This window comes from Dendropsophus ebraccatus, chromosome 6 (genome assembly GCF_027789765.1).
Source record: "Dendropsophus ebraccatus isolate aDenEbr1 chromosome 6, aDenEbr1.pat, whole genome shotgun sequence".
Classification (NCBI taxonomy): domain Eukaryota; kingdom Metazoa; phylum Chordata; class Amphibia; order Anura; family Hylidae; genus Dendropsophus; species Dendropsophus ebraccatus.
In genome coordinates this window covers 109,566,892-109,594,014 of record NC_091459.1, presented here as the reverse complement: position 1 = coordinate 109,594,014, position 27,123 = coordinate 109,566,892, and the positions used below count along the sequence as shown (strand labels likewise).

The 27,123-nt window shown below is 42.8% G+C and overlaps 1 protein-coding gene across 3 annotated transcripts in view; it reads left to right on the top strand.

The window, feature by feature from the left end:
- PAK2 (p21 (RAC1) activated kinase 2) overlaps positions 1-20,371 on the top strand; it is a 42,050-nt gene extending 21,679 nt beyond the window's left edge. For all 3 annotated transcript variants that reach the window (XM_069975624.1, XM_069975623.1, XM_069975622.1), the window contains exons 2-15: positions 8,405-8,616; positions 9,936-10,030; positions 11,555-11,705; positions 11,814-11,848; positions 12,955-13,056; positions 13,865-13,991; positions 14,376-14,439; positions 14,845-14,893; positions 15,055-15,167; positions 15,965-16,082; positions 16,542-16,641; positions 17,225-17,421; positions 18,514-18,651; positions 19,679-20,371. In XM_069975624.1, the coding sequence (XP_069831725.1) occupies positions 8,427-8,616; positions 9,936-10,030; positions 11,555-11,705; positions 11,814-11,848; positions 12,955-13,056; positions 13,865-13,991; positions 14,376-14,439; positions 14,845-14,893; positions 15,055-15,167; positions 15,965-16,082; positions 16,542-16,641; positions 17,225-17,421; positions 18,514-18,651; positions 19,679-19,765 (1,566 nt within the window). In that variant the 5' untranslated portion in view covers positions 8,405-8,426 and the 3' untranslated portion in view covers positions 19,766-20,371. The remainder of the gene's footprint in view (positions 1-8,404; positions 8,617-9,935; positions 10,031-11,554; positions 11,706-11,813; positions 11,849-12,954; positions 13,057-13,864; positions 13,992-14,375; positions 14,440-14,844; positions 14,894-15,054; positions 15,168-15,964; positions 16,083-16,541; positions 16,642-17,224; positions 17,422-18,513; positions 18,652-19,678) is intronic.
- The last annotated feature ends 6,752 nt before the right edge of the window (positions 20,372-27,123 follow it).

Sequence of the window (27,123 nt, the reverse complement as noted above, 5' to 3'; positions counted from 1 at the left end):
TTAGGTGACACAATTGCCAGTGTCTAGTTCTGCTGCATAGAAAACTCCACCAGAGAACAATGATTGTTTTCCTCAGACAGTGAAAGAATTGGCAGCAACATAATAGTGAAATGTTCCATGGTCGCCTACTTTGGTGCTTTTTTCTAATTTATTTTCACCTCGCTGTTTTATGTATTTTCCCTCCCAGTTGATTCTAGACTAAAAGACTATGCTCTTCTTCACCATTTTATTTTGTTATCTCACTTTAAAGTATAGAAAAAAAGCAATGGTGTGTAGTATGCAATCCTGCAGTCTGTACTTTCTTCCATTTGTCCCTTACTTTGTGCCAATGTGCATATATAGTAGACCGCGCTGGCAGGACAGAGAGCCGTGACTAGTCACAGCCCAGATGACTAGTTCATGGCTCTCCCCCGCCTCTCATTTTACTGCACGCGAAGCCCACGGAGCCTGTATCCCCCTACACCTCCAGAGAGCTGGGTGCGTGCAGCTGTTCTGGGAGCCCAGACAGCATAAATGTGCTGATTGGTTCCCTTTAAAGAGGTTATCTGGGATTAGAAGAACATAGCTGCTTTATTCCAGAAATATTGTCACCCCTGACCCCAGGTTGTGTGTGGTGTTACATCTCTGCTCCATTCACTTCAGTGGAACTTAGCTGCAGTACCACACACAAGCTGAGAACAAGAGTGGTGCTGTTTCTGGAATAAAGCCACTATGTTTTTAAAATCCTGGATAACCCCTTTATTGTATACCAGGAGATTGTGTGATAATATATATAGTAATATACTCGCCTGCCTTGATCCCCTGCAGCTGATGCTTCTGGACACCACCACTTCCTGGTGACTCTGCAAGAGCTTCCTGCTTGACCAATCATTGACTAAGGGTCCATTTACACAAAGATTATCTGCCAAAGATTTGAAGCCAAAGCCAGGAATGGATTTTAAAATAGGAGAAATTTCAGTCTTTTCTTTATTACCTGATCTCTGTTTTTAAGTCTGTTTCTGGCTTTGGCTTCAAATCTTTGGCAAATAATCTGTCAAATAATCTTTCTGTGTAAACTGACCCTAAGGTGAGACACTGCTGTGGCCAATGACTGACTGAGAGGGGGCAATTCCTGTGGGGACCTGGGTCTAAGAAGTAGAGATTAGGCCTGAGTCCTGACTCTAAGTGCCCTTGATGTCAGATGGAGGGAGCCCACATGATTCATATTATGTGGAGCTGTACAGAACTGGAGAGATATTGGAAAGGAGTCCTTGCTCTAATTATAAAAGTATACCATATCACGATACCCCTTGAGCCCTTGCGGTGCATACTAGGTCTGATGGGCGGGTCGGCTGGACCCGCTGGAGCGGAATTGGCAATATGCAGAATATTATATCAGGCCCGCAAATTGATAGCCCAGCATTGGTTACAAGCTGAACCCCCTAGTATGGTTGAATTGACCAATAAATTAAATATGATACGACTGGAGAAAGGGATATATAAAAAAAGGAAGGCCATGAAGAAATATGAAACCATTTGGGGCCTATTGGTGGACACTCCTGGTTTGCCGTCTCACTTTCTAAAGCGTAACCCTTTGGAAGTTTTTCTATTGTTGGCTGATCAAAACGTAGATGCCGTGTGGAATAGGCCTTAAAAAACAAGTGCCATGAAAAACTTTTTCCCAGTAATTGAAGCACATTACAAAGTTATATAACTGTGTAATATGCTTCAATCACCTATCTGCCTCCCTTCCCTGTCTTTTCCCCCCTCCACCCCCCACCAGGAAGTGTCCTAACTCACACAGACCTGATTACTGTCGTCACGTCACCAGGCAGCTCCTTCTTGTGAGGATGAGTCATCAGCAGGAGGGCTGCTCTAGCTCCTGTTACACCAGCCTCCCCCTCCCCAGTCCAAGTGATGGCTTGCAGTTATTCAGCCAATGGGAGCTGAGCAAGCCTGTCACCTGACAAGGCAGGGGAGGGGGGAGGCTAGTGTAACAGGAGAAGGAGCTGAGAGAAGAGCTTGGTGACGGCAGTAATCAGGTCTGTGTGAGTCAGGACACTTCCTGGTGGGGGGTGGAGGGGGGAAAAGACAGGGAAGGGAGGCAGATAGGTGATTGAATCATATTACTGAGTTATATAACTTTGTAATGTGCTTCAATTACTGGGAAAAAAGTTTTTCATGGCACTTGTCCTTTAATGGACTCGAGGCCTCTAGTGACTTTCTATAATTAGTGCTGCATATTGTAGATGTGCTGGGGAGAATGTTCGTGTGAATGGGGTGTGTGAGTGGGGTCCCCTGCCTGGGGAAGATGAAAATTGATCGGATATGTAACAGAATGTACTGATATATTTATGCAAGATATATTTTTGTGATGACTGTGTTTTCTTGTTAAAACATGTGACGGGTAAGGGACATGTAGTCCTAAGGGTTGGGGGGGAGGGGGAAGTTGTGGGAGGGAAGGGGTGGAGGGGTTGGGGAGGGGTTTGTTGTAAAATTAAAAAAATGTTTAATAAAAAAATATCTGATAAAAAAAAAAAAAAAAAAAAGAAGTAGAGGTGACAAGTGGGAACGGGAGGATCAGCATGGCAGCTGCAGGGATTGAGTTTGGGCGACTAATAGATTTTTTTTTTTTTAAAAGCTTTTTTTTTTTTTAATTATTTCTTTCAAGGAGTAATGCATCTATTAGTAAATGGTCCCTGTTGCGTAAAACAAACCTTCAAAACATTTTAATATAGTAAGTTTTTTGCTTATGCATGTGGTGTGAATGGGGCTGAAGTGCTACCAGGAGTTGGTAATTAAGTAGTTAATACCACGTCATGAGTTGTCACCCCCTTCTCTTATGCAACCCATCCCTTCCTGACTACTTCTGCTCACAATCACAGAAGTCAGGGTGTTGGAGGAATTTACAGGTGTGTAGGCTCTGCAAGTACAGGACTTGTAGCTCTGAATCAGACAGCCTTCCTAGTGCATATCCTGTACGGGAGATCTATAGAGACCGTCACAGCACCACATGGATCCTGTTCAGGGAGGTTTCTTTGGATTTCTATAGATAGATGTTTTCCATACTGTACAGGGGTTGTGGCAGCATGGCAGGGACTGTAGATCCACATGTATTCATATATGGTTGTGCCCAGCACTTATCAGGTTCTGTGTTTGCTGAAGGATTGGCCTCCCTCCTGGGCTCGGCCTGCGTTATTTTCTTGTGTATTTTGTACTTCCAGGTTTTTCTGTTGTAAAATAAGATATGAGACTCAGAGATTGCACAGAGGTGATAGGGCTTTTATTCCTTTAAATTCCCACTGTGCTGGACCTCATAGGGCAGGGGTAAGGAACCTTGGTTCTCCAGCTGTTGCAAAACTACAACTTCCATCAGGCCTGGACAGCCAAAGCTTTAGCTTTGGCTGTCCAGGCATGATGGGAGTTGTAGTTTTGCAACACCTGGCGAGCCAAGGTTCCCTACCCGTGCCATAAGGTATCCTCAAGGGCTAAGGCTGGGTTCACACCAGGTTTTTGCAATTCGTTTGCAAAAAAACGGATGGAAAAAAACTGCATGTGTTTTGATCAGTTTTTCCATTGAATTCCATTACGTTAAAAAAACGGATCCGTTTTGATCTTTCTTTTTATAATGGAATTTAATGGAAAAACTGATGCGTACACATTTTTTTTTTTTTTTTTGGGGGGGGGGGGGGGGGGCGGCTGCTGCCAAGAGCGGATGGGGAAAAAAAACAGATTGCAAAAAATAGTGTGAACCCAGCCTAAGAAGATCTTACCAAACACTCCAGTAACAGTCAGTTTATGGTCACATTGTCATCAAATTTTTGAACACATTGGGGAGTTGTTTTAGCCACATGCCTTCCTATGTAGGGGAGAACGCAACCTCTCATGTACCCTATTTTTTTCTACTTTTGTCTAATATATTCCAGTGATACTAGGCCCATCGCTTCCTAGGCAGAATACAGGCTCCCTATCCTGAAAATCCAACGTAGAAAGAGATTTTCCACAGCTCCTTAGGATAGTGCGAATTCTTTATTGGTACATATACGGTGAAATTAAAAACTGGTTAAAATCACGCCGACGCGTTGCGGAGGCAGCCCTCCTTAATCATGGCAATGTAACTACTATACAAATAAGCCTTATATAATGTGTAGGATGTACCAAATACCACTGACTCCACCCCCACAAAGGTGGGAGGGAGAGGGAAAGGGAGGGGGAAGGGGAAAGGAAGGAGAAAGGGGGGGGGAGGGGGGGAGGAAGGGGGAGGGGGAGGGGGGGGGAGGGAAAGGAGAGGGGAGGGAAGGGGAAGAAAGGAGTGGAAGGGGGGGGGGGGGGGGAGGAACGTCCCACAGATCAACAACGGAAAAGTAGCTGCATAATAATTAATCAATATTCAGTGATATATATATGGTATGGCATACCATATATATATCACTGAATATTGATTAATTATTATGCAGCTACTTTTCCGTTGTTGATCTGTGGGACGTCCCCCCCCCCCCCCCCCCCCCCCCCCCCCCCCCCCCCCCCTTCCACTCCTTTCTTCCCCTTCCCTCCCCTCTCCTTTCCCTCCCCCCCCCCCTCCCCCTCCCCCTTCCTCCCCCCCCTCCCCCCCCCCTTTCTCCTTCCTTTCCCCTTCCCCCTCCCTTTCCCTCTCCCTCCCACCTTTGTGGGGGTGGAGTCAGTGGTATTTGGTACATCCTACACATTATATAAGGCTTATTTGTATAGTAGTTACATTGCCATGATTAAGGAGGGCTGCCTCCGCAACGCGTCGGCGTGATTTTAACCAGTTTTTAATTTCACCGTATATGTACCAATAAAGAATTCGCACTATCCTAAGGAGCTGTGGAAAATCTCTTTCTACGTTGGATTTGCCGATACGGGACACGGCCCGCATATATTTCCACGTGCTCCACTCCAAACCCGGAGACTCGTGTACCTGCATGCGCCATTAATTATCTGGGGTGAGCTGATCTACATATATATGTCTCTCCCTATCCTGAAAGGTTGTTCAGGTTTTGGGTTCTCCTATGATAACACTTTGGCTGCTTTCAGTCTCTTCATCTTACACCATTGCACGTTTGTACTTCCTCTTCAGCGGTGACGTATACCACAATAGGCGCCACTATGTAACCTGTAGTGTTTCCAGTAACCCATCACCACTGGGTTTCCCCTACTCCTATGACCTAGTGTAATGTACACCTGCTTCAGGAAGAGCGCACTGGCTTATAGGAGTCTGTTATTAAACCCTGGTTATCGCTTACTATTCTATTAGCTGCCTTCTACTTACTGCTTTTATATAGAAAATACGACTCCGTTCCCTACGTCTGAGCTGTATATTCAGCGTATAAATTAGGAAATGCCCTTGGTGTCTGTGTCCTAATACAGTGGTACCTCGGTTTAAGAGTAACTTTGATTGAGATCGTTTGCAAGAAGAGCTCACAGTTTTTCAAAATTGTGACTTGGTATAAGAGCATTGCTTTGGTTTAAGAGCTCCCTGTACTAGGTGTGAGGGGGAGTAGGGGAGGGGCATGGTCTGCATAGCGGGGTCTACAGCACTGTACTCTGACCCAGGAACTCTCCCTCACCTTCCAAATAATAGCAGATCCACTTCAGGCTGGGGCTTGCATCAGGGGACAGGACTGTGGAGGTATTCTCTTCATAGCTGTAACCCCTATTTCCCTGGACAAAGTGCTGCATTTATGTGTCCACATCTGCCCTCCTCATTCCTTCATGCTCCCTGCAGTTTCGGCAACCCGTGTGTTTCCATCCTCCATTCCTGCTATAATGTGCCTGCACTTACACTCCGCTATACACACTGCTGCTATAATCTGCCTGCACTCACACTCTGCTGTACACACTGCTGCTATAATCTGCCTGCACTCACACTCGGCTGTACACACCGCTGCTTCTTCAGGTTTATGCGCTTACTATACATTATACACCACATGCTGGTTTTTATACTGTACAGTAACTTGACACATAATATGACATATTCAGCTGGTTCTCATTGTTTCATTTGCTTTACATGTTTAGAATAAACATGCTTGTAATCCAAGGCACCCCTGTATTAGGCTATTATATGTTGGTATATTTAAAAGGGTTATTTTGCTTTGTAAAATTCATAGCCTATCATTGGCATAGACCATTAATAGTAGACCAATGAGGGACAAATCTCAGCACTCCTGCCAGTCAAATATTGGTGCAAGTGCTGCAGCCTCTTCAATGTTTACACGCACTTGTTACAGTGCCATACTTACAGTAGTGGCAGTGCAAGGTATTGCAACGTTGTAACTGAAATGAAGGGGAGGATGCTGTATTACCTTCAATGTTCAATAAACATTGAAGAGGCTGCAGCACCCTTGTGAAAACATTGCTAATTGGCATCAGTGCCTGGGGTCGGACCCTCACCAATCTAATACTAAGGGTTACAGAGGACACTCCTATTAGACAAATCGGATTTTTTTTTTTCTCTGATAAACGATTGCAGACAAGCACTTTTGCAAATGACTTGAAATGTTTCTCCAGAATACACAGAACGATAGTCATTAGTGATTGTGATCATAATTACAATCGTTCATATAGCTCTAGTATATGAACAATCGTAATAACAAGGCAACTATGTGTACATACACCGAAAGATTTGTGAATGATTTTATGGTCGGCTCAAAAAATGCGATCGACTGCATACGAATGAATTTTGTTAGTCGTGTGATCATTGCCTGCATACACACAGAAAGATTATAGTTTAAAGTGACTCTGAACCCACAATCTGTCCCCCCCAAACCACTTGTACCTTCAGATAGCTGCTTTTAATCAAAGATCTGTCCTGGGGTCCGTTCAGCAGGTGATGCAGTTATTGTTCTAAAAAACAACTTTTAAACTTGCAGCCCTGTGTCAAATTGGCATGGCCTAGAGTCTGTGCATTAGGCTGGCACAACCTCTCTGTCCCTCCTCCCCTTCCTCCTCACCATTAGGAATGCTCCAGGTAGGTATTTTCCTATTCATCAGCTGTGAGAACACGGCACCTGTGCCGTGTTCATTGCAGAGGACTAGGAAACATCCTGCCAGTGGCATTCCTAATGATGATGAGGATGGGGAGGAGGGACCGAGGGGTGGTGCACAGTTAGGGCACGGATACTCTAGGCCACGCCAATTTGGCACAGGGCTGCAAGTTTAAAAGTTGTCTTTTAGGACAATAACTGCATCACCTGCTGAACGGACCCCAGGACAGATCTTTGATTTAAAACAGCTATCTGAAGGTACAAGCAGTTTGGGGGGGGGGGCAGATTGTGGGTACAGAGTTGCTTTAAATTTAAACAATATAATTTATTGTACAATAATCTTTCCATGTTATAATCCCCTTCAGGCTTTTCACCTTTTTAGATTAAGTTAAGGACACACACTGTACAGTAATTATAACTGTTTTGAAGGCTCTGTTCACACTATACTTCAGATTGGGTCTGTTGTAACACATGACTCCCCTTCCCTGTCCAGTCTGACACTCTACAATATAGATGTTCACATCTACATCACTAGTCATTGTAAATAAAGAGGAAGATCAATGATAAGCCAGCATGGCGTCCGCAGTGGTTTCGGTGTACAGTATATTTGGACATTGCCAGCATTACTTTTCATTAACCAATAGGGGAACCTACAAAGAGATCTGCTGTATACTGCACATACTTTTTCTCTTAAAGGGGGAACTAACAGCAGGTTACACAAATCTAACCTGCTGATTGCTCCCTATTGTACAGGAGACAGCGAGAATGTCTCTTACCTTCATCCTTGGCGCCGCTCCTGCGCACTTAAGTCATTTACTCCATGATCCAGTAAGAATATTACTAGCACTGCGTGCCTCCCATAGCGGCAATCCAGCCCTCCCCACCTCTTCTAATGATAATCAATGAAGCAGGCCGGATTAGCGCTATGGGGGCAGGGCAGTGCTCCTAATGGTCTTACCAGACTGAGAAGTAATTGAATAAATGCAAAGAAACAGAGGATAAAGGTAAGAGACAGAACTTCATCCTCAACACTTCCTGCACAATAGGGACATATCAGCAGGTTAGATTTGAGGATATCCAGGATTAGAAAAAACATGGCTGCTGTCTTCTAAAAACAGCTCCACATCTGTCCTCCAACTTGGCTCCACTCATTTCAGTGGAGTTGATCTGCAATACAGCACACAAACTGAGGCCAAGAGTGGCGCTGTTTCTGGTTGTAAACAGCTATGTTTTTCTGATCATGGATCACCACTTTTAAGGCCCTCTTGCAGATATTGCCCCATGTAGTAGGGCCTACAAACAAGCAACTGTTTGCCTACTGGCTAATCGCTTTGTTTTGACATGTCAGAAAATAATCTGACTGTATCATTGCTGTCACAAGTGTGAACATATGTTCTAATATGTGTGTTTTAATGCTCTAGGTCTCAGTCAGCTGCAGCTACCATGTCTGATAATGGAGAGCTTGAAGATAAACCTCCAGCCCCCCCAGTGCGGATGAGCAGCGCCGTCTTTGGCTCTGGGACAAAAGACCCTCTGTCCAGCAACCACAGCCTAAAGCCTCTTCCATTGATCCCAGAAGAGAGAAAATCCTCCAGAAACAAAATCATATCCATCTTCTCTTACAATGAAAAAGGTGAGTGGGGATGTGCACAGACATGGCGATTGCTCAGGTGGTAGTTTTAGTTTTCATTTCAATCACTCTCACCACTGGTAAGATCCCAGACCTCCTCTCTGTTGATGTTATCACCTGCCTTCTTAGCCAGTTACCAGAAAATTATCTTTTGTTTTTAAATCTGGTTTGTGTAGTGTGTTTTTTTTTTTTTTTTTTTGTTAAATTAATGGGGGATTCCAAGTCTTATTATAAACAAAACTAAATATTTACTCAGCCTGGTGCATAACAATTATACTCTTCTTTCTCACTCCTGCTGCCGTTCTACCAGAGTGAGTGCTATTCCACAGCGCTGCGGTCAGTGTTTTTGCACTGCTTGATCAGGCAGTCGGCGGGACTGATTGTTGTCAGCGCATGCACTGCCTGCTCAGCCAAACAGAAGAAGCCCCGTGCAACGGGACTCGTTTTGGGCAAGCAGGACTGAAGGTGAGTATAATTCAGGCATGGGGGACCTTCGGTCCTCCAGCTGTTGCAAAACTACAATTCACATCGTGCCTGTACAGCCAAAGCTTTGCTTTGACTGTCTCCAGGCATGATGGGAATTGTAGTTTGGGGGCCGAAGTTCCCCATGCCTGTTATAATTGTTATGCACCAGGCTGACCACAATTTTAGAGTAATAATACAGTTCAGATACTAATAATAAGATAATAATAATAATACCCCAAAGAGTGTGTGTCATCTATACTTGAACTATTGTTTATATCAAGCTTTTTTTAAATTCCTTTATTTTATATTATTCATACAAATGTTAAAATTAACATCATGCATCCAGCTTGACAGCATGGATATCAAGCTTTATTAGGCGTACTTTATTAGGCGTATTTTTGGGGGTATGTCTTTTTTTTTTTTTTTTTTTTTTTACTTTTCTATGTTTTTAAAATCCTGAAATCTTGTTGTTTTCGTCTCTCTGCTACAACTAAAACCAAGCTGAGACTTTCTGTTCTTTCTGTGTTGATAAGAGGAGGCAGCTGTAAAGTGATCTGTACAAAATAGGTTCACAATAGGTGACGCTTACTGCTCAACCTCCCCTCTCTGTTTTTCACTGTGTTGCACTATATCCAGGCCTGTGTGTTAATACTCAGCACACTGACTCTGAGCTAGACAGTATAGTCACAGGTGAGGATAGATGTCTGTTATAGATCACTACGTTAGATCGATCCCGCTTGAAGCAATTATTTGCTCCTGGTGTAAAATGTGAGTTTAGAGAATGTTATACAAGTGTTTATAAGAATGTACTATGCTTTTCAATGGTTTTGTTATATTATAACTTTGTCTAATGATAGGGGGTAAGAAAAAAGAACGTCCTGAGATCTCCCCGCCCTCCGACTTTGAACACACTATACACGTGGGCTTTGATGCGGTGACTGGCGAATTTACTGTAAGTTATAGATCTGCTACTAGTGTATAAGTATAAGTGTATTGATGCTGAATATCAAACCACTAGTGAATACGTAGGCCGGGTTCACACTGTCTTTTTGCAATCCGATTTTCTCATCCATTTTATGCAAAAGACTGATGCAAAAACGGATGGATTTGTGTGCCTCCGTTTTTCCTTTGACTTCCATTTAAAAAAAGGTTCCTTTTTTATAATGGAAGTCAATGGAAAAACTGAGCAAAACTGATGTACACAAATCCCCAAAAAATGGACTGCAAAAACGCAGTGTGAACCTAGCCCTATCAAAAGCATAAGGCTCTCTCTACATAAGCGTCACTCTCCATTACATTGGGTTTCCATTCATGTTTTGATGTTAATCATATAACCTGCAGCGCTGTATTGGTATTCATCAATAATGGTAACCTGACTGCCCCATTGTTAGCCAATGGGATCTATTGGAAGATAGAGACATGACAGCTATGATGGTCTGTCATTTAAAAAAAAACAAAAAACTTGAGACCTATCAGAAGTTTTTATCCAATCTTGCAATAGGAGATGGCTTTGCAGGCTTATGATAGAATCTGTGTCCTGCAATGAACTAGGGGAGAAGAGCTTAGGTGTGCACTTCTCCCTGCTCAGCCTATCATGCAGTCTGTGATGTATGTGACTGTCTTTTTAAAAAAAAAAAAAAAAAATGCTGAATGCTTTTTCACCCCGCCATCTATTCACTGCAGGAAACGCATTCTATAGAGTCTATAGTCGTCCTGCAACAAGAAGATGGCAGGGAGAGGAAGCACCTCCCTGAGCCTTTCTCCTCCTCTGCTTTTGGTACTATTAGTGAGTGCGAACAAGCACATTGCATGCTAAGCAGTTAGCCCAAATCAAAAATTTTAAACATTATACCCCAGTTTGGAGCAAATTTAATTCCCCTCTTTGCCATGCCAGTAATTCCCCTCTTAGCCCAAGTAAGGTCTCCTTCACATGTTCAGTAGTTTTTAAGGACCATATACTATGGGGGAGATTTATCAAGCATGGTGCAAAGTGAAACTGACTTGGTTGCCCCTTGCAACCAATCAGATTCCTCTTTTCATTTTCCAAAGAGTCTGTGAGGAATGAAAGGTGGAATCCAGTTTCACTTCACACCATGTTTGATAAATCTCCCCCTATGTCCGCAATCTGCAAAAATATGTTCCTTGTGCATCCGTAATTCGTGTTTTTTTTTTTGTTTTTTTTTCCCCCGAACCCTTCTTCCACAAAAAAATTACGGACACTCCCATAGATGTCTACAGGTGAAACTGTTTCGCAATTATGGCAGTGTGCCCTAAATTTGACCGTAATTACAGGTCCAGAATTACGGATACAATAAAGGCTAAGGTACAAAAAAAAAAAAAAAAAAGATGCACAAGCAATATACTTTCATTTATTGTCATTTTTCTGCATAAGCGATTCCCCTTGCTTTTAATAAAAACAGAATACAAGATACTATTTCACTATTCAGAGTGTAACTAAGTGTGCGGTCTTCTACAGGGTATGCCAGAGCAATGGGCACGGTTGCTGCAGACCTCAAACATTACCAAGCTGGAACAGAAGAAGAATCCTCAGGCTGTGCTGGATGTGCTGAAATTCTACGACTCAAAGGACACAGCTAAACAGAAATACCTTAGCTTTTCGGCACCAGGTAAATTGAGCTTTTTTTTTCCCCCCATACAACCAAATTAGTAGCTCATGAAATGTGGCATTATTGTAACTACACTTTACATGCTTTGTGTGTTTTATTTTTCTTTAGATAAAGATGGCCTCCCTTCCGGCGTGTCACCCGCAGTAAGTATCAGTATATTCTGCTTACTTCTCTGAGCTCGTCATGTATCTCAAGGAATGTTACATTAAAGCCTATATATACATTTTAGATTTATTTTTTAATTTGTTTCTTAATAGAGACAAGTTAACTTGCCAAAAGTTGGGGTTCCCACTAATCTGAAAGATTCTCATGTGAATCATGCTGCTTGGAGAAGGTGGTTGCAGCCTGAGGACTGCCTAGAAAGCATGCATAGCCATATCCATGGATTCCAGCCAGTCCTCAGGCTGCTTCCACCTTCTTCAAGCAGTGGGATTCAAATGACAATTGCTCAGGTTAGTGCCAACCTGAACTGAAAGTTCATCGCTACTTCCGAACAATTGAAGCAACATTTAAAACTTTTAAAGCTGATGTGGAGCCTGTGCTGCTCCTGTACATAGCCGACTGTACTGCTGCTTTTGATATAGGTCCAACAGCACACTACTCCACTACGCACAAAGCCTTCTCTGCTCCCCCACTCCCTTCTGTGTTTGAGATATAAGTAGGTCATAGTATGGAGTAGGGGGAAGCATCTATGTTTAGAGGGCAGATCATAAAATAATGTATCTCTTTTATGAGAAAAACAGACATGTGAGTGTCAGTGTCTCATAGTATGAGGGGGGGGACTTGCCTCATGAGGCTCTTTTACACGGGCCAATTATCGTTAATGAGAACTCCTAGGAATAATTTACCGATAATTTGCTCGCTCGTCAGATGATCGCTGGCCAACTCACTCGTTTGCTGATTTGCTCTTTTGTGTAGCCGGTGAAGTCATCATTATCGGCAGGACATGTGCGGCTGATAACAATGCATTTAATAGCCACACCAATTAGGCATTCATGCAGCCCCACCGCACAATTGATCCTGCCTTGTAAGGGCCATATACAGCCACATATAGGGCCATCTTACAGGACCCTGGAGCCTAAAGAATGAGAATTCTGTACAAATATATAATTTTCTGAAGACTGCAGCATCCCTATCACACAACCTGCGTATATGCCCTATTCCTCAGAAGCACGTACCCTCATAATAAATTATTTAGGTGTGAAGAGGGTCATTAGTATAATAATAATAATTTATTTCTTTATTTTAGCCAAATGCTAAAGGATCTGAACCTACAAGAGCAACAGATGATGATGACGATGATGATTCTGCACCTCCAGTTATTGCTCCGAGACCTGAGCATACAAAATCGGTAGGAATTCTCATGGAAACACAAAATATGATATTTTTTTATGCAACTTTTATTTAAAGGGAAAAGACACAATATTGAGGGACTTGAGAGTATTTATGCAACTTTCCCTTATTCTTTTCTTGCCCTACTGAATGATTGGCAAGATGCTTGAAACAAAAGCTGAAAAGGAAAGAAAATCAAGCAGAGAGGCACTTTAAAGCGACTCTGTACCCACAATCTAAAAAAAAAAACAGTGCCACACCTGTCATAAGGGTGAGTGTGGTATTGCAGCTCCGTTCTATTGAAGTGAATGCTGCAGAGCTGTCATACCACGCACAACCTCAGGACGAGTGTGATGCTGTTTTTTTTTTTTTTTTTTGTTTTTTTTTAAGAAACTAGCTGTGTGTTTCTAATCCTAGGTGACCCCTTTAAGTCTTTAAATCCTTACATGGAAATATCTGGGTCATCTGAACAGTGATATGGATTCTTAATGAAAACAATGAGATATTGAATTCTTACAGTTTCCGTTCTGAATATCGGTCATGTGAACATGGCCTAAAGCATTTATAGCATAACCCACATGCAATGCCATAAATGTGAACAGAGGTCCTAAAGGCCTCTATAGGGAAAACCACATTCACATGCAGCCACCTCTACTCTGTAAATGTGAGCAGGTACAAGAGCGTGCCATCATATTATACTATGGATGTGAGAATAGATGTTTTAACTGGCATACAAATGTCTGACAGGGAGTGGAGGGTGAAGACATTTGGTGTCTTTGGAGAAGTAAGAAATATGACACTGACTGTGCTCTCTTGTTTTCTTAAAGATGTACACACGATCTGTAATTGACCCAATACCACCCCCTGCTGGAGATGCTGACAGTGCAGCAAGGAATGCAGACAAACAGAAAAAGAAGACAAAGATGAGTGATGATGAGATCATGGAGAAACTACGTAAGTTACATTACTCATGTTATATAATGTGTGTGGGGGGTTTATTTTTTCCTTTTAAAACACAAACCGGATCTATCTGGATAAGTAGTAATAATGTAAATATATTTTTGTTAAAATAACAAAAATATATATATATTTATTATTTCCCTTACATTACCATAAAACAACAAGATCCAAGCAGGTTGAGAAAAGACAGCCACCTTATGCCATCTGCTTTAAAAATGTTGTGTTTTTGTTTTTTTCTTACCAGCATTGTATAGGATACCAAGTATCCTCACCTGTATAAAATCCTCTTGTTCACATTGATAAGAAAATTCAAAACAGAGATCCAGAATGTGACTCTAATGCATTTCTCACAATCCCTTTTTTTTTTTTCTTTCTTAGGAACGATAGTGAGCATAGGTGACCCAAAGAAGAAATACACCAGATATGAAAAGATCGGTCAGGGGTAAGTGTCTTCAGTTATACCTTCCTTCTTTAGTTCAGTCGTTCATAGGGCAGATCAGAAATGTCTGATTGTTGATCTCAAACGTATCATCCGACTTTTTATCCTGTGAATATATGCTATAGATGTATAATTGTAAGGCCTTAAAGAGGCATTGTAGCCCACTCACTAAATGTTAGAGATTTTGCTAACATGAAATATCTTGGGGTGCCCCGATTACACATCTCTACAGTTAACCTCCCCTCCCGTTCTCCTTTTTCATGACAGTAAAATCTTATTTTTTTAGTGGTTGGCTACAGGTCCTCTCTTAAAGGGGTTTAACCCCAAGATGTTACTGAACTAATATCCAATTTATCCAATACAGGCTGATTTCTCCATGACTGTATTATATTTTGCTTGTCTTTTTAGGGCCTCTGGAACTGTCTTTACTGCTATCGATGTAGCCACTGGTCAAGAGGTAAGACCTAACTCAGTCACACTCTTGTGTATAGTATAGTTCAGTCTGGGTTTTTGTGGCTTGTAGCACTATGTTTTGTAGAGGTTATGTTTCGATATTTTTTTATTGGGATATTCTGTAAACATTGTTTATTTTGACGATGTGTTCTACTTTTCTTGCAGGTTGCCATTAAACAAATAAACCTTCAGAAGCAGCCCAAGAAAGAACTGATCATAAATGAAATTCTTGTGATGAAGGAGCTGAAGAACCCGAATATTGTAAACTTCCTGGACAGGTAATAAAATAATCTGATTGCACTTTTGTTAAGGGGGAAAAAAAAAAAAAAAGAAATTGACATTTTATGGATTAGTGTTGTACACTGTAGGTGCAGGCTGTGTTGTATAACACCTTTATGGTGTTGTGGTGCAGGTTCTGTTACACACAAGGTGACATTTATCAAACAAGCCTATAACCTTGTGCAATTGATCCTCTTATTATACTACACATCCAAAAGTAGAAAAAAAAACACTATTGTTGCGGTTATTAACCTATCCACGAGCCAGTGAAAACATTATAGGTAGGATAGATTTTAAATATCAGAAGGGGGGGGGCTGATCAGTATGGGTATTTGGCAATGTAGTCCCAAAAAACCTTGTTGCTGTGTTGTGAATACTTTGGAACATACAACCCAATACTAGTATAATGGCCGTTGTATTGTCCCACCTAATGAATTACCTTGCGTGCCCCCATTCACGTTATGATCTTGGACTGCATCTCCAATTTGTGGATACCGGCAGAAAGAGTGCTGCACACTTTGGAGTCCCACAGAAGGGAAAAAAAGTATAGGGTCATTACATAGACTATAAATTGGCCCACTGTGATGTATGTCAAAGTATGTCTTTGCCGGTATTGCTACTTGTGGTGCGTCAAATGTAATGTAAGTGTGGCCTCTGTTTTAAATATGGATGTATGGTAAGGCCTTGTAAAACTTAACTGACCATGTACAGGACTGTAGATAAATGTGGTATTACCATTGCCACTCTGTTCCCAGTAACCTCTTGGCCCTGACCTCATACAATGCGTCTCTTGCAGCTTCCTGGTTGGCGATGAGCTCTTTGTTGTGATGGAGTACTTAGCCGGTGGCTCGCTCACTGATGTTGTAACAGAAACCTGCATGGACGAAGCACAGATAGCTGCTGTATGTAGAGAGGTACGTACATTGTGCCGAACGTCCTGAGAAGACCGCACATCTGACCTGGAATATATAACTAACAGCGTCTTATGGAAGTACAGCCAGGGCAGCAGGTCTCACATTTGTTTACGTTGCCTAATACATGCTATTAGTTGGAAATTTTATTTTTATGTACCCAGTTGCATATAAGAAGCCAATGTTTCTACCTTTACTACTTGTTTGTACTAGTAACGCGGAGAAAAAAGGAAAAAAAAATACCACAATTATTATTTAGCTGGTTTTCTTTACTATACATGACTGCTTCTATCTGGAACAAAGAAAATAATAGTTGTGATATAAAAACAGAAGACAGTGTTACAGTGAAGACTCTTTGTTTAAAGCCTTAGCCACTCTCCCTTTATTTCTTGCCCTCTTTCTAACCAAATAATACAACGCATCATTTATTCTTTTATCCACATTGTTACATTCTGCCCTTAGTGTTTGCAAGCTCTGGAGTTCCTGCATGCCAACCAGGTTATTCATCGAGACATCAAGAGTGATAACGTACTTCTAGGAATGGATGGCTCTGTCAAACTAAGTGAGTATGTCGCAGAGTATTATATACTGGGGGTTTTCCCCAAATCCAGAAAATAAAGTGCCCCTAGTTTTCATGGAATTGCGGTCAAGCATATACATTGCTGCTCCCTTCAGGGTCTAAGATTGATGAGGATCAACGAGAGCTGTGCATGACCACCGTCAATAATCCTATAACCCTTGTATTGACATGGCAGTCAAGTCTGTGCGGGCAGCTTGACAGTGTGCTGCAATGTAAATGACCAGGCTATGAAAAGATGTTATTTACCCCACACTATGAACATTGTAAAGGAAATATCCAATGCCAGAACAGGCAGCATGAACATGGGATAAAAGACATCCAATCTACCCTAAAAATCCAGCAGTAAACACTACAGCTCAGCACTTGAAATAGGCTTTTCCCATTGCTTATATCTATATAGTCATCAGAATCACAGTTCATTCTATTATCATGTAATTCTGTGGAGCGTAGACTTGGCCACACATCCATATGCTATACACTGATCCACTGCTTCTCGGCAGAATTATAATGAACCTCTTGAGTTTTCAGCAACCTGAAAACCTTTTCTTGTTTTTGTCGTCTTCAGCCGACTTTGGTTTCTGTGCTCAGATCACCCCTGAGCAAAGCAAGCGTAGCACCATGGTGGGGACACCATACTGGATGGCACCTGAAGTGGTAACCAGGAAAGCATATGGTCCCAAAGTAGACATATGGTCACTGGGAATTATGGCTATTGAAATGGTGGAAGGAGAACCACCTTATCTCAATGAGAATCCCCTAAGGGTAAGTGTTCTATTTTTACACCATGGTAATGATGATACAGAAGATCAGCTTTAAATGTGTTGGCCGTTCACATTGGGTTACTGTCATCTATCCTTAATTCTTAGGGGCCTATTCCACGGAGCGATTATCGCTCTGTGGAATAGAGACAACGATCAGCCGATCGTGTTATCAGCTGATCGTTTATTTAGGGTTAAACCTAAAATCATCGGGCAATGACCGCGCATCGCTGCATGGAATAGCGAAGTGCAGCGGGCGACCAACGATTTCACAAGCAGCATACTTACCTAAGCATGTTGCAGGTCTTCTCCTGCGCTGCTCCTTCCTCCCGGTCCAGCGCGCAGCAGCAGCAGCAGCTTCGGTGCGGCCTGTTCAAGCTAACAGACCGCTCAGCCAATCACTGGCCAGGACTGCCGCGGCCATTGACTGGCTGAGCGGTCTGTCAGCTTGGACAGGCCGCTCCGAAGCTGTTGCTGCTCGCGGGACCGGAAGGGAGAAGGAGCGCAGGAGAAGACCTGCAACATGCTTTGGTAAGTATGGTGTTTAAACAAGGGCTGCAAGGACATCGGTCGCTGCAGCCCTCACTAAACATTTATCGGGCCATGGAATAGACCCAGTAAACTAGCAGATCAGCGCTCGTTTACATTATTGATCGGGCCCCCATTGGCCCGTGTAATAGGACCGTTAGGGGGGGATTTATGAAAGGGTGTAAATATACACCTGGTGTAAACTGCCCACAGCAGCCAATCACAGCTCAGCTTTCAGCTCTGGTAGAACATAAGAGATGTGATTGGTTGCAGTGGGCAGTTTACACCAGGTGTATATTTACACCCTTTCATAAATCTCCCCCTTAGAGTTTAGAAAAACTATATAGTATTTTTTTTTTTTTTTTTTTTTTTTTTTTTTTTTTTGCTTTTCTAAATTGATAGCAAAAAAATTTTTTTCTTTCAGTAAGATAATGAACCCAGGTTCCCTAGCAAAGGTAGCGGGCTAGATTTGTCATTCGGGCATCTGGCAAGCTGTCTTGTGTGTTTTGCCTTGTCCCCTGACCATCTAGAGGTTCATATGTTTCTTTTTACTATTCTCCCTCCTTAGGCTTTGTATTTGATTGCTACTAATGGCACCCCAGAACTGCAGAACCCTGAAAAACTTTCTCCAATCTTCCGTGATTTCCTGAATCGTTCTTTGGAGATGGATGTAGAAAAGAGAGGATCAGCAAGAGACCTCTTACAGGTTAGTAAAACAAATGTTATATTCCTCTCCCCCCCCCCCCCCCCCCCCCCCCCCCCCCCCCCCCCTTCGTTTCACACCGCATTTTAAAGGTAATCTGTCAGCTCTGTGCAGGGTAGGAAGCTTCAGACCCCAGCAGAGAGGGCCTAGAGAGATTAAGGATGCGTTCACATATACAGAATCTGAAGCAGATTTGATGCTATGTTCAGTTATTTAGTTACATTGATATCTGCGACATCAAATCTGCTGCGGGTCCTGTTTGTGTGAACGCATCCTTAAAGACTACCGCTTACTGTCATGGTTGTTTGTATACTTATAACCAAGCCGTGCTGAGCTGCAGTGGCGTCTTCCCTGCTGTCCCTGATTGAAGTACAGGCCTCCATGCTCGGAGCTGAGGGTATGCCGCTGTGGCTTATCCCACACCTATGACTGTGTATAATCTTCGCTCATGGCAAATAAAGGCATCTTTCCACTAGGTTAACAACACGGCTGACTGCATAAACTTGTGTATTTTATATTATGGTATTCACACAGACAGAGACACACACACATATCTTATTTGAGTTTTTTTTCACTTCTCACAAGGGTACAACTAGACTAACAAACTCCATGTTGCTAAAGTGCAAGTACCATTAAAGCAGACCTGAGTGCTGCTCCAGGGCCTTGAGGATCCACTCCTAGTTATTCCCATCCCCTTTGCTGTTGGGTGATTAGAACCTGTGCTGCACTGCTCTCTGCTGGTGAAGTGCATCATTACAGAACAAGGCATTATTGACCATTGAGCCTTGGGGAAAGGATTACCATTCGGTCCTGTTTGACATACCTTTACTTGATTTTTACTGCTTTCTCGGTGTATTGTCCTGCGTGTAGCAGTTAGTATGACTTTAATCGTTCGGTTGCAAACAAAAGCTAAATAAAAATACAAATCTATCCAAGGGTTCTGGTAATCGCTGATATAAATGGTAAGGAGAATATCATTGAATGCTTTTTTTGTGTCTCTAAACATAGTTATGCTTATTCTTTCTCGCAGCATCCGTTCTTAAAACTTGCAAAACCACTGTCCAGCCTGACTCCTTTGATCCTTGCTGCAAAAGAAGCTATGAAAGGCAACCGTTAACATCTAGTGAAGACCTTCCTCCAGTATGCCCTCTGCCCTGTTAACCCTCCTAACATTTTATAAGTGCCACTCCTCCTCCTCCTCCGCTCATCGGGAGCTGAGACAACGATCAAAACCAGCGTCCGTCGGAGAAAACACAGACCAGAGATTCACGTTCTCTCCTTGTGGCCGTGAAAGTACTGAGTGGAGGACGTGGCGCCCCCCCATGCTGTGCATCTTTCTTCCTGAAAGAAGGAAAATACTGTTTGTGGCCTTTTTTTTTTTTTTTCAATCCACATCTTTTTTGGGATTTCGACTGCATTATGGGAATAATTTTATACGTCTGCACCCTCTGAAGACACCTGCTCTTGTTTTCTGGCCTTTTTTTTTCTTGATACTTGAATAACTCTCACGCCAGTGCCTGAGCTTTTATCTCTCACTGGCTCCTTTATATTCCATTCGCTGACCCTGTGCCTGGATCCGCCACTGTCTTGGGGCGGTGTGCCTGTGTCGCTTACATTGAGGGGCAACCCGGTGAAGCTCATTGATGCTCCCTGTTACAGCAGTTCAGGTTTCTAATGTGCAAGGCATATTGTTAGTGGGGAGGTTTATTGAAAACGTCTTAACTAATGTTGATTTTTGCAGTAGGGAAAGGGCCGAGGAAGTGAGGACTTGTCCGTGCCTGTGCCATGCTATTTCAAGAGCTAATCGATTCTTCCACAGCGGTGGCCTTTTATTTTTTGGAATTAATATGAACACTTCTATGTAGTCTCAAAGTGCTCTTAACATTACACCCAAGGAAAAAAAATCTAAGTAATTTGATGTTCTTAACATCCTTCTGACGCCTTGTAATTTCACATTTAAGGGAAGCTGTGCCAAAATTACAAGCATTTTCTATGCAGGATATTGGTTTGTTTTTGTATACTCTGTTTGATTTTTATTTTATTTTTTTTTATTCTTTCAAAAATACTGTAAGAATTAACAAAATTAAGTGCCTATGATGAGGAAGTATTTTTCTGTTGGGCAGCTGCATTAGAAAATATTTCCTGTATCTGATCTACTGCCCTCGACTAAAAGTTGATGTCTCCCTTCTTCCCCTACCCCTGCAGTGTATTAGGATTAATCCCTTATTTCTGTCTCTACTAAATCTTTTCTATCTTCAAGATGGAGCTTGTGCCAAAAGTCCAAAGTCTTCAGCAAAACGTCGATTTACCATTCAGTCTTATTTGTGTACAAGGTTTGACATGTCCGACTCCCTTTCGTTGTGTTTGTAGCCCATTGGACAAAAGGGAATTCTAGTATCCTGCTATATGCCGCATTATACGTCCTAGTCCTTGCATTGTTTTTCTCGTCCCACCTTTCAAGCAGGAAGTTGAACCCAGGTCTTAGACATTTCATTGGAAGAATAGCGGACCGTGCCAACATAAACAGGAGAGAGACCGCATTGTCCTCGAGCAGTAGCATTGTGCCTTTAATGCTGGCAGACAGCCTCGTTACTACAGGCCAGAGTTTCCCGTTATTGTGGCGGTGGTAACTTACCCTCTATACATATCGACTGCTGGTATTGCGTTATTCCATGTCAGTGTTGTAGATTCTCACTTGGTCCTGTGATGCTGCTGCCAAGGGAACGATCTGTTCTGAATACAAACATTTCCAGTACCGTTTTGTTTTCCTTGTCCAAGTCCATACTGTCAGCCTGTGCTTTAAAGTTCCTGTATATAAGAAATGTGATATCCCAGCAAACCTTTTGCCTAAAGAGGTAATGTAATTTTACATAAACTTTTGACGTGTCAAGAGTTTACATCGGCCAGGGTCTCAGTGCTTAGGCCCCTTTTGATTGTTAGCCGTAAGCAGTGTACTTCACTCTCAGGCTCGCGATAAGTTCCATAGACACATAATGGAGCTGCACGCTCCAGGGGGTTCTCGCTCAACCGATCTAAGAGTTTGACATGTTGAAAATGTATTTATATCACCATAACAGTTTACAACATGGATGGGATAAGAGGGGGTTTGTTACCCAGATGGGGTAGAAGAAAGATGTTGTGTTGAACCAACATTCTGGAGGACGCAGAATTTGTCTGAAGCTTTCAGTGGCGTCTGGCTGGCTGCATGCGTTATGACCATGGCATTGCTGACACGGTTTAGTTCTTAAATTGCCCCTGTTTTTGCCTCTGTCAGATAGTCCAGGATTTAAGAATGGTGAATCGACTAACCTCTAGTGATAGTTACAAACTGGTACATATCTAACATAAAGGAATAAGGGCTTCAGTTACCAAGAACCTTGGAAATATAGTGTATAAGGTGTATAAATTCAGTTATTAGTTAGGTATTAAATGGTATAAAAAAAATAAATAAATAAAAAAAGACTTCCTAGAAAAGCGTCAAGAGTCGGGGTCTGAGTGTTCATGATTGTTGGTGCTTCTCTTCTCCATTGTAAGTCTACAGAGCCCCTCGTCTTCAGAGAGATGGAGTTCACAGTATGGTGGGGAGTGAAGTGCTCAGCTTATGCTTCCTGCTCAATGTGATGATCAGTGGGGGTTTCAGCACCCAGACTTTTCCAATCAACATTTTTGAGGTATCTCTAGGACGTGTTTTTTTTTTGTTTTTTTTTGTTTGTTTGTTTTTTTTGTATAGTGACAGGAACTCTTGTCCGCTCCTCCATAGGGATTATACATGTATCTTTGAACTGTAGATCAAAACTTAGACTGTCCTTATTTCTCCGAAGGGCTCTTTCTTGGAGGGATATTTATGTCAATATTCAGTATACACTTGTCGGTATTGATGTCTGTGATGACTGCCTAGTATAGAAGTTGCCACATCTGATGAATCATACTGTATCTGGGTTATGTGTGAAGAACGCTGTAATATCTCAACCCTAAATTATGCTTTGAGACATGTGAACATAGTATATAGAGGTTGAATAAGTGAATGTTGTGTTTTGTTTTTAAGCAAAAACCTTGGGCATTTTTAATGACTCCTTTTGCATTAACAATACCTTGGTTCCTTAACGTTTGGGACTTGAAAGGAGATTTCATAGTTGCAGTATATACACAGGGTTTTGTAAGACCATCTTGTATAAAGTATTGTAATTGTCCTAAGACACTGATGCAGAAGAACCCACGGTCTCCAGGAACCGGCGTCTCCGACTTCAGGCGTACACCGCACACACAGCTAGGTTCTGGCAACTTCTCCTTAACCAAGAAAGACTTGAGATTCCTAAAGGTCATTGGCAATGTCTCCCTGGTTAGATCGTTGAAGTTTCCTGAATCTGCATCATGACACTCGTCCGATGTCTCAAGGATGGAAGAGTGTGGTCTCCATTCAAAAGTAATCCAAGATACTTGCCCCTCCGTATTTTTGTTTCTTCTTCTCCTCCCTGTAGCTTTTGCATGCGGATGTTACATATTTTTGTGGTTCCAATCTCTGCAGTTCTTCCCTTTTTGCTTTTCCCTGTCTCGTTTAATTTATCCCATCTTTTTATTTAATTAATTTTTACGGCAATAACTACTGAATCATTTGTGTGCGTCAACTTTGCTTGGAATAAACATTTTGTTTTATTTTAGAAGTAACCTTGTCATTGTTATTGTGTGACATGGGCCGTGTAGGGTATACACTATGTGGTGCAGAACCTTCATCTGATTGAGAGGCACAAACAGGAACATGTAACTTTTCAATTAAATGCCATACTTCTGGTAACCTAGGATTTGGCTGTTGGTCGTCCTGTCTGGCTCTTGAAACCAAGACTATTAGTCCAACATGGAGGTTTCTTGTAAAAAAAACCTTAAAAGTACATAAGAGTTAAAGGGTTATTCCACTCAAGAATATCTATTATCTATTCAGTCTCCTTCCCCCAGTTCTGAGCTGCTGCTTTCTGCTGAAGACACAAACATCCGTGTGTGAGCCTTTCTGATTTCCCCCCCCCCTCCCTTTCATCTCCCTTCTGAGGCGGCTGATGTTAACAAGTCCCTGGCAGGCTTTATCTGCAACATTGTAGCTTCTTTGTAATGCTGGGAAGGCTAATCTGAGAGGTCAAGTTGCTGAAGAACTCACTGTGATTAAAGGACAACTCCCACAAAATTTTTTTTTTGCTCATTTAACACACATTACAAAGTTATATAACTTTGTAATGTGGTTAAATACCCGACCCCCCACCCCGGAAGTTATGGAATGTATACATTACCTATTACGATCGTCACGGTCCTCTTCTCCGGGGCGGCATCTGGTGACGACGACGTCAGAGCCGAGGGGCGGTCCGGGTCTTCTTCCTCCTCGGCGTCTTCATGCAAAGTGAATGGGGATGAAAAGGCTGCTGGTGCACATGCGCACCAGCAGCCTTTTCATTGGCTGGAGCGCATCACATGGCTTCCAGCTTGCTCAGCCCTGATTGGCTGAGCTTGCTGGAAGCCATGTGATGCGCTCCAGCCAATGAAAAGGCTGCCGGTGCGCAAGCGCACTGGTAGCCTTTTCCATCCCCTGGACCCGGAAGTTGGAGACATCGCTGGATGGCGGAAGGCGGCGACGGAGAGGCGGACGGCGGGCGGATCGAGTGGCGATCGTCACCGGAGAGATGGTGAGTATGGTGTCTGTGTGTATCTGTGTTTTTTTTTTTTTTGGGGTCCCGCGGGAGTTGTCCTTTAACCCTTCCAGCATTACAAAGAAGCTACAAAGTTGCAGATACAGCCGGCCAGGGACTTGTTTACATCAGCTGTCTCAGGAGGGGGGAGAGAGGCTCACACACTGATGTTTGCGTCTAAAGCGGAAAGCAGCAGCTCAGAACTGGGGAAGGAGAATAAGTATATAAGGAATTGTTAGTCTCACCATGGGCAGCAACATATCAAGTTATGTTTGAGTGGAATACCCCTTTAAATCTAGACTGTTTTGCGAAAACTTAACATGCATTATTTACATTTGTATTGTGCTCACCTACTCCTTGCACTTATTTCTCACTGTATGTCACAGTCTTCATGGAACTACACAGATATCTTTGCTGGCCCCTAAGGTCAGTCCAGCTCACCACCAATACAAAATAGGTCCGTTTCTACAATGTCCAACTACATGTGGTTGGTAGAACATCATATAGCGGCTCACAATACCCCTTGTATTGCAAGCCTCTATGTTCTTACACTGATTATCTGCTTCTTAACATATGTAAGCTTCCCTAGGTTTAAAGAAGTGGTGCTTGATTTTGAAGACTGGAAGTCAGGGTCTCCAATGCATATGTCTCTGAGAGTGTTCTTGTAGAGATGTATTAGAGTCTGACTTTTGGCCTACTTAGCTGCGAGACACCCAGTGAAGACGTCACTTGGGAAACCGATCATCAGTCCAGTAAGTATACATGTCAGCCTGCAGCAGGGAATAAAAACAAACTGCACTGCATCTTTAAGGATGGTAGGCCTCATCAGAATGTTGCTGTGATTTACTCCTAAAGGACACCCAGCCTTTGTTAAAGGGGTATATTGGTAAAAAAAAATAAACTGAGCATTGGTTATGTGATTTGTTTTAGTTCTGCACTTCTAGTTTCTCAGTGCTACCATTCTCCAGAATGAAGTGCCAGGGGAAAGCAATGCATCAGAGTCCTCCCACCCTACCTAACAACACACTTGCCAGCTCCTTGCCCAGAGCTGTTGCAGAACATTTCTTCTCATAGCAGACATACACGAAGGCTGCAGGCCCTGCTGCATTTATCCCCTGTCTGCTCTTGGGCATCATTCATCACAAGGCAGCATGCTCTAAACAATGTTCTTTTCCTCTAACTTAGTCTGGAGGGGCTGGTCGGAGATGGTAATATCACTTGAAGGTAGGGAAAGCACTCAGAGACCAGAACCAGCAAAGCCTTCTAAATTTCTGTGGCAACAATACCATGTTAGACTGCACACCCAATTGATAAAGCCAAGCCTCCTGTTACATCATAGGATAATGTGTTGTCTCGGGAGAGGGAGGAGCCTAGGAGTTGATGAGACAACACCTCTGTAATTCTATTTTCTACTTCCTGTCAGAGGTAAATCCACAATAACTGAATGTAACCTGCCTGGGATAGAAATATATCTATCCGAAGATGAGAAAGGACATAATATACAGGTGGACTAGGTGGTTTCTTTCTGCAGACAGTCTTCTATGCATCTATATTATGGATAGTTAGCCAATACCACCCTCTGATACCACAAAGTCATACTCTAACGATAGCTCTGGGGGATCTATGTAGCCGTACGAATCTTTTACATTATTTCTTTTTCCGTTTTGCAAATTGTGTCCTGCAAAAATGGTTAAAGTGATTATACAGGATTAGAAAAAGCACGTTCTTTCAAATACAGCACCATCCCTGTCCTGAGTTCTGTATGATACTACAATTAACTTCACTGGAATGGAACTGCAAAACCCCCACACAGGCAGGACAATTGGTTAAGAGAAGAGGGTACAGGGTGACCAGTCTGGGGTGGGGTAGGGATGGTCCGAACCTGCCAAGGTTCGGGTTCATATGAACCCGAACGCTCGGCAGCAGATTCCCGCTGTCTGCCCGCTCCGTGGAGCGGTCGGATCCAGCGGGAGTAACGCCCTGAAAACTGGGATACAGCCTATGGCTATGGCTGTATCCCAGTTTTCCAGGCGGTCCTCCCGCTGGATCCGCCCGCTCCACGGAGCGAGCAGACAGCGGGAATAATTACCGAGGGTTCGGGTTCGTACGAGCCCGAACCGAACTCTGTTTGGACCATCCCTAGGCAGGGGGTACAGGGTGACAAATCGGGTGGGGGCAGGGGGGTACAGGGTGACCAGTGTGGGGTGAGAGTAGAGACACAAGAAATATGTTTAAGAGGTTGGCCATTAGCAAATGGACATCATATATAGTAGATATGAGCTCACCTTGAACTTGATCGAGTGATCATACAGCATTCGAATACCGGTGGATGAAGAAGTTGGATGCTGCCCTAGGGAGTCTGGAAAAACATTGATACAGTCATATTCCATAGGGTATCCATGATTTCCCTAGGGCTGCATCCACCTTCTTCAGCCACTTGTATTCTAATGCTGAGCAATTGGACTCGAGCATGTTCATCTCTTACATATATGAAAATCTCGCTTCCTCTAAGAGACGGAGCGCAGAGCTAGTCGGTGGGACTCGATCTATCCTTGTATGACATGGATGGTCATTAATCTCAGTTGTTGCCAGTTTATACTACATTTCCTGGATCTCCTTAGCTTCTACCAGCCAAAACATCTGGTCGCCAGGAGCATCTAGAGAGCAAACTCCAAGGCCAACCGGTGCCCGAATTAAAGGGGTCCAGAGAGGAAATATTCGTTTTTGTTTTTTTTTCACTTTTGCAATCATGATCACTGCCGTGAAATAGATATGTAATCATCTCTGAGGAAATACCTGCTTACAG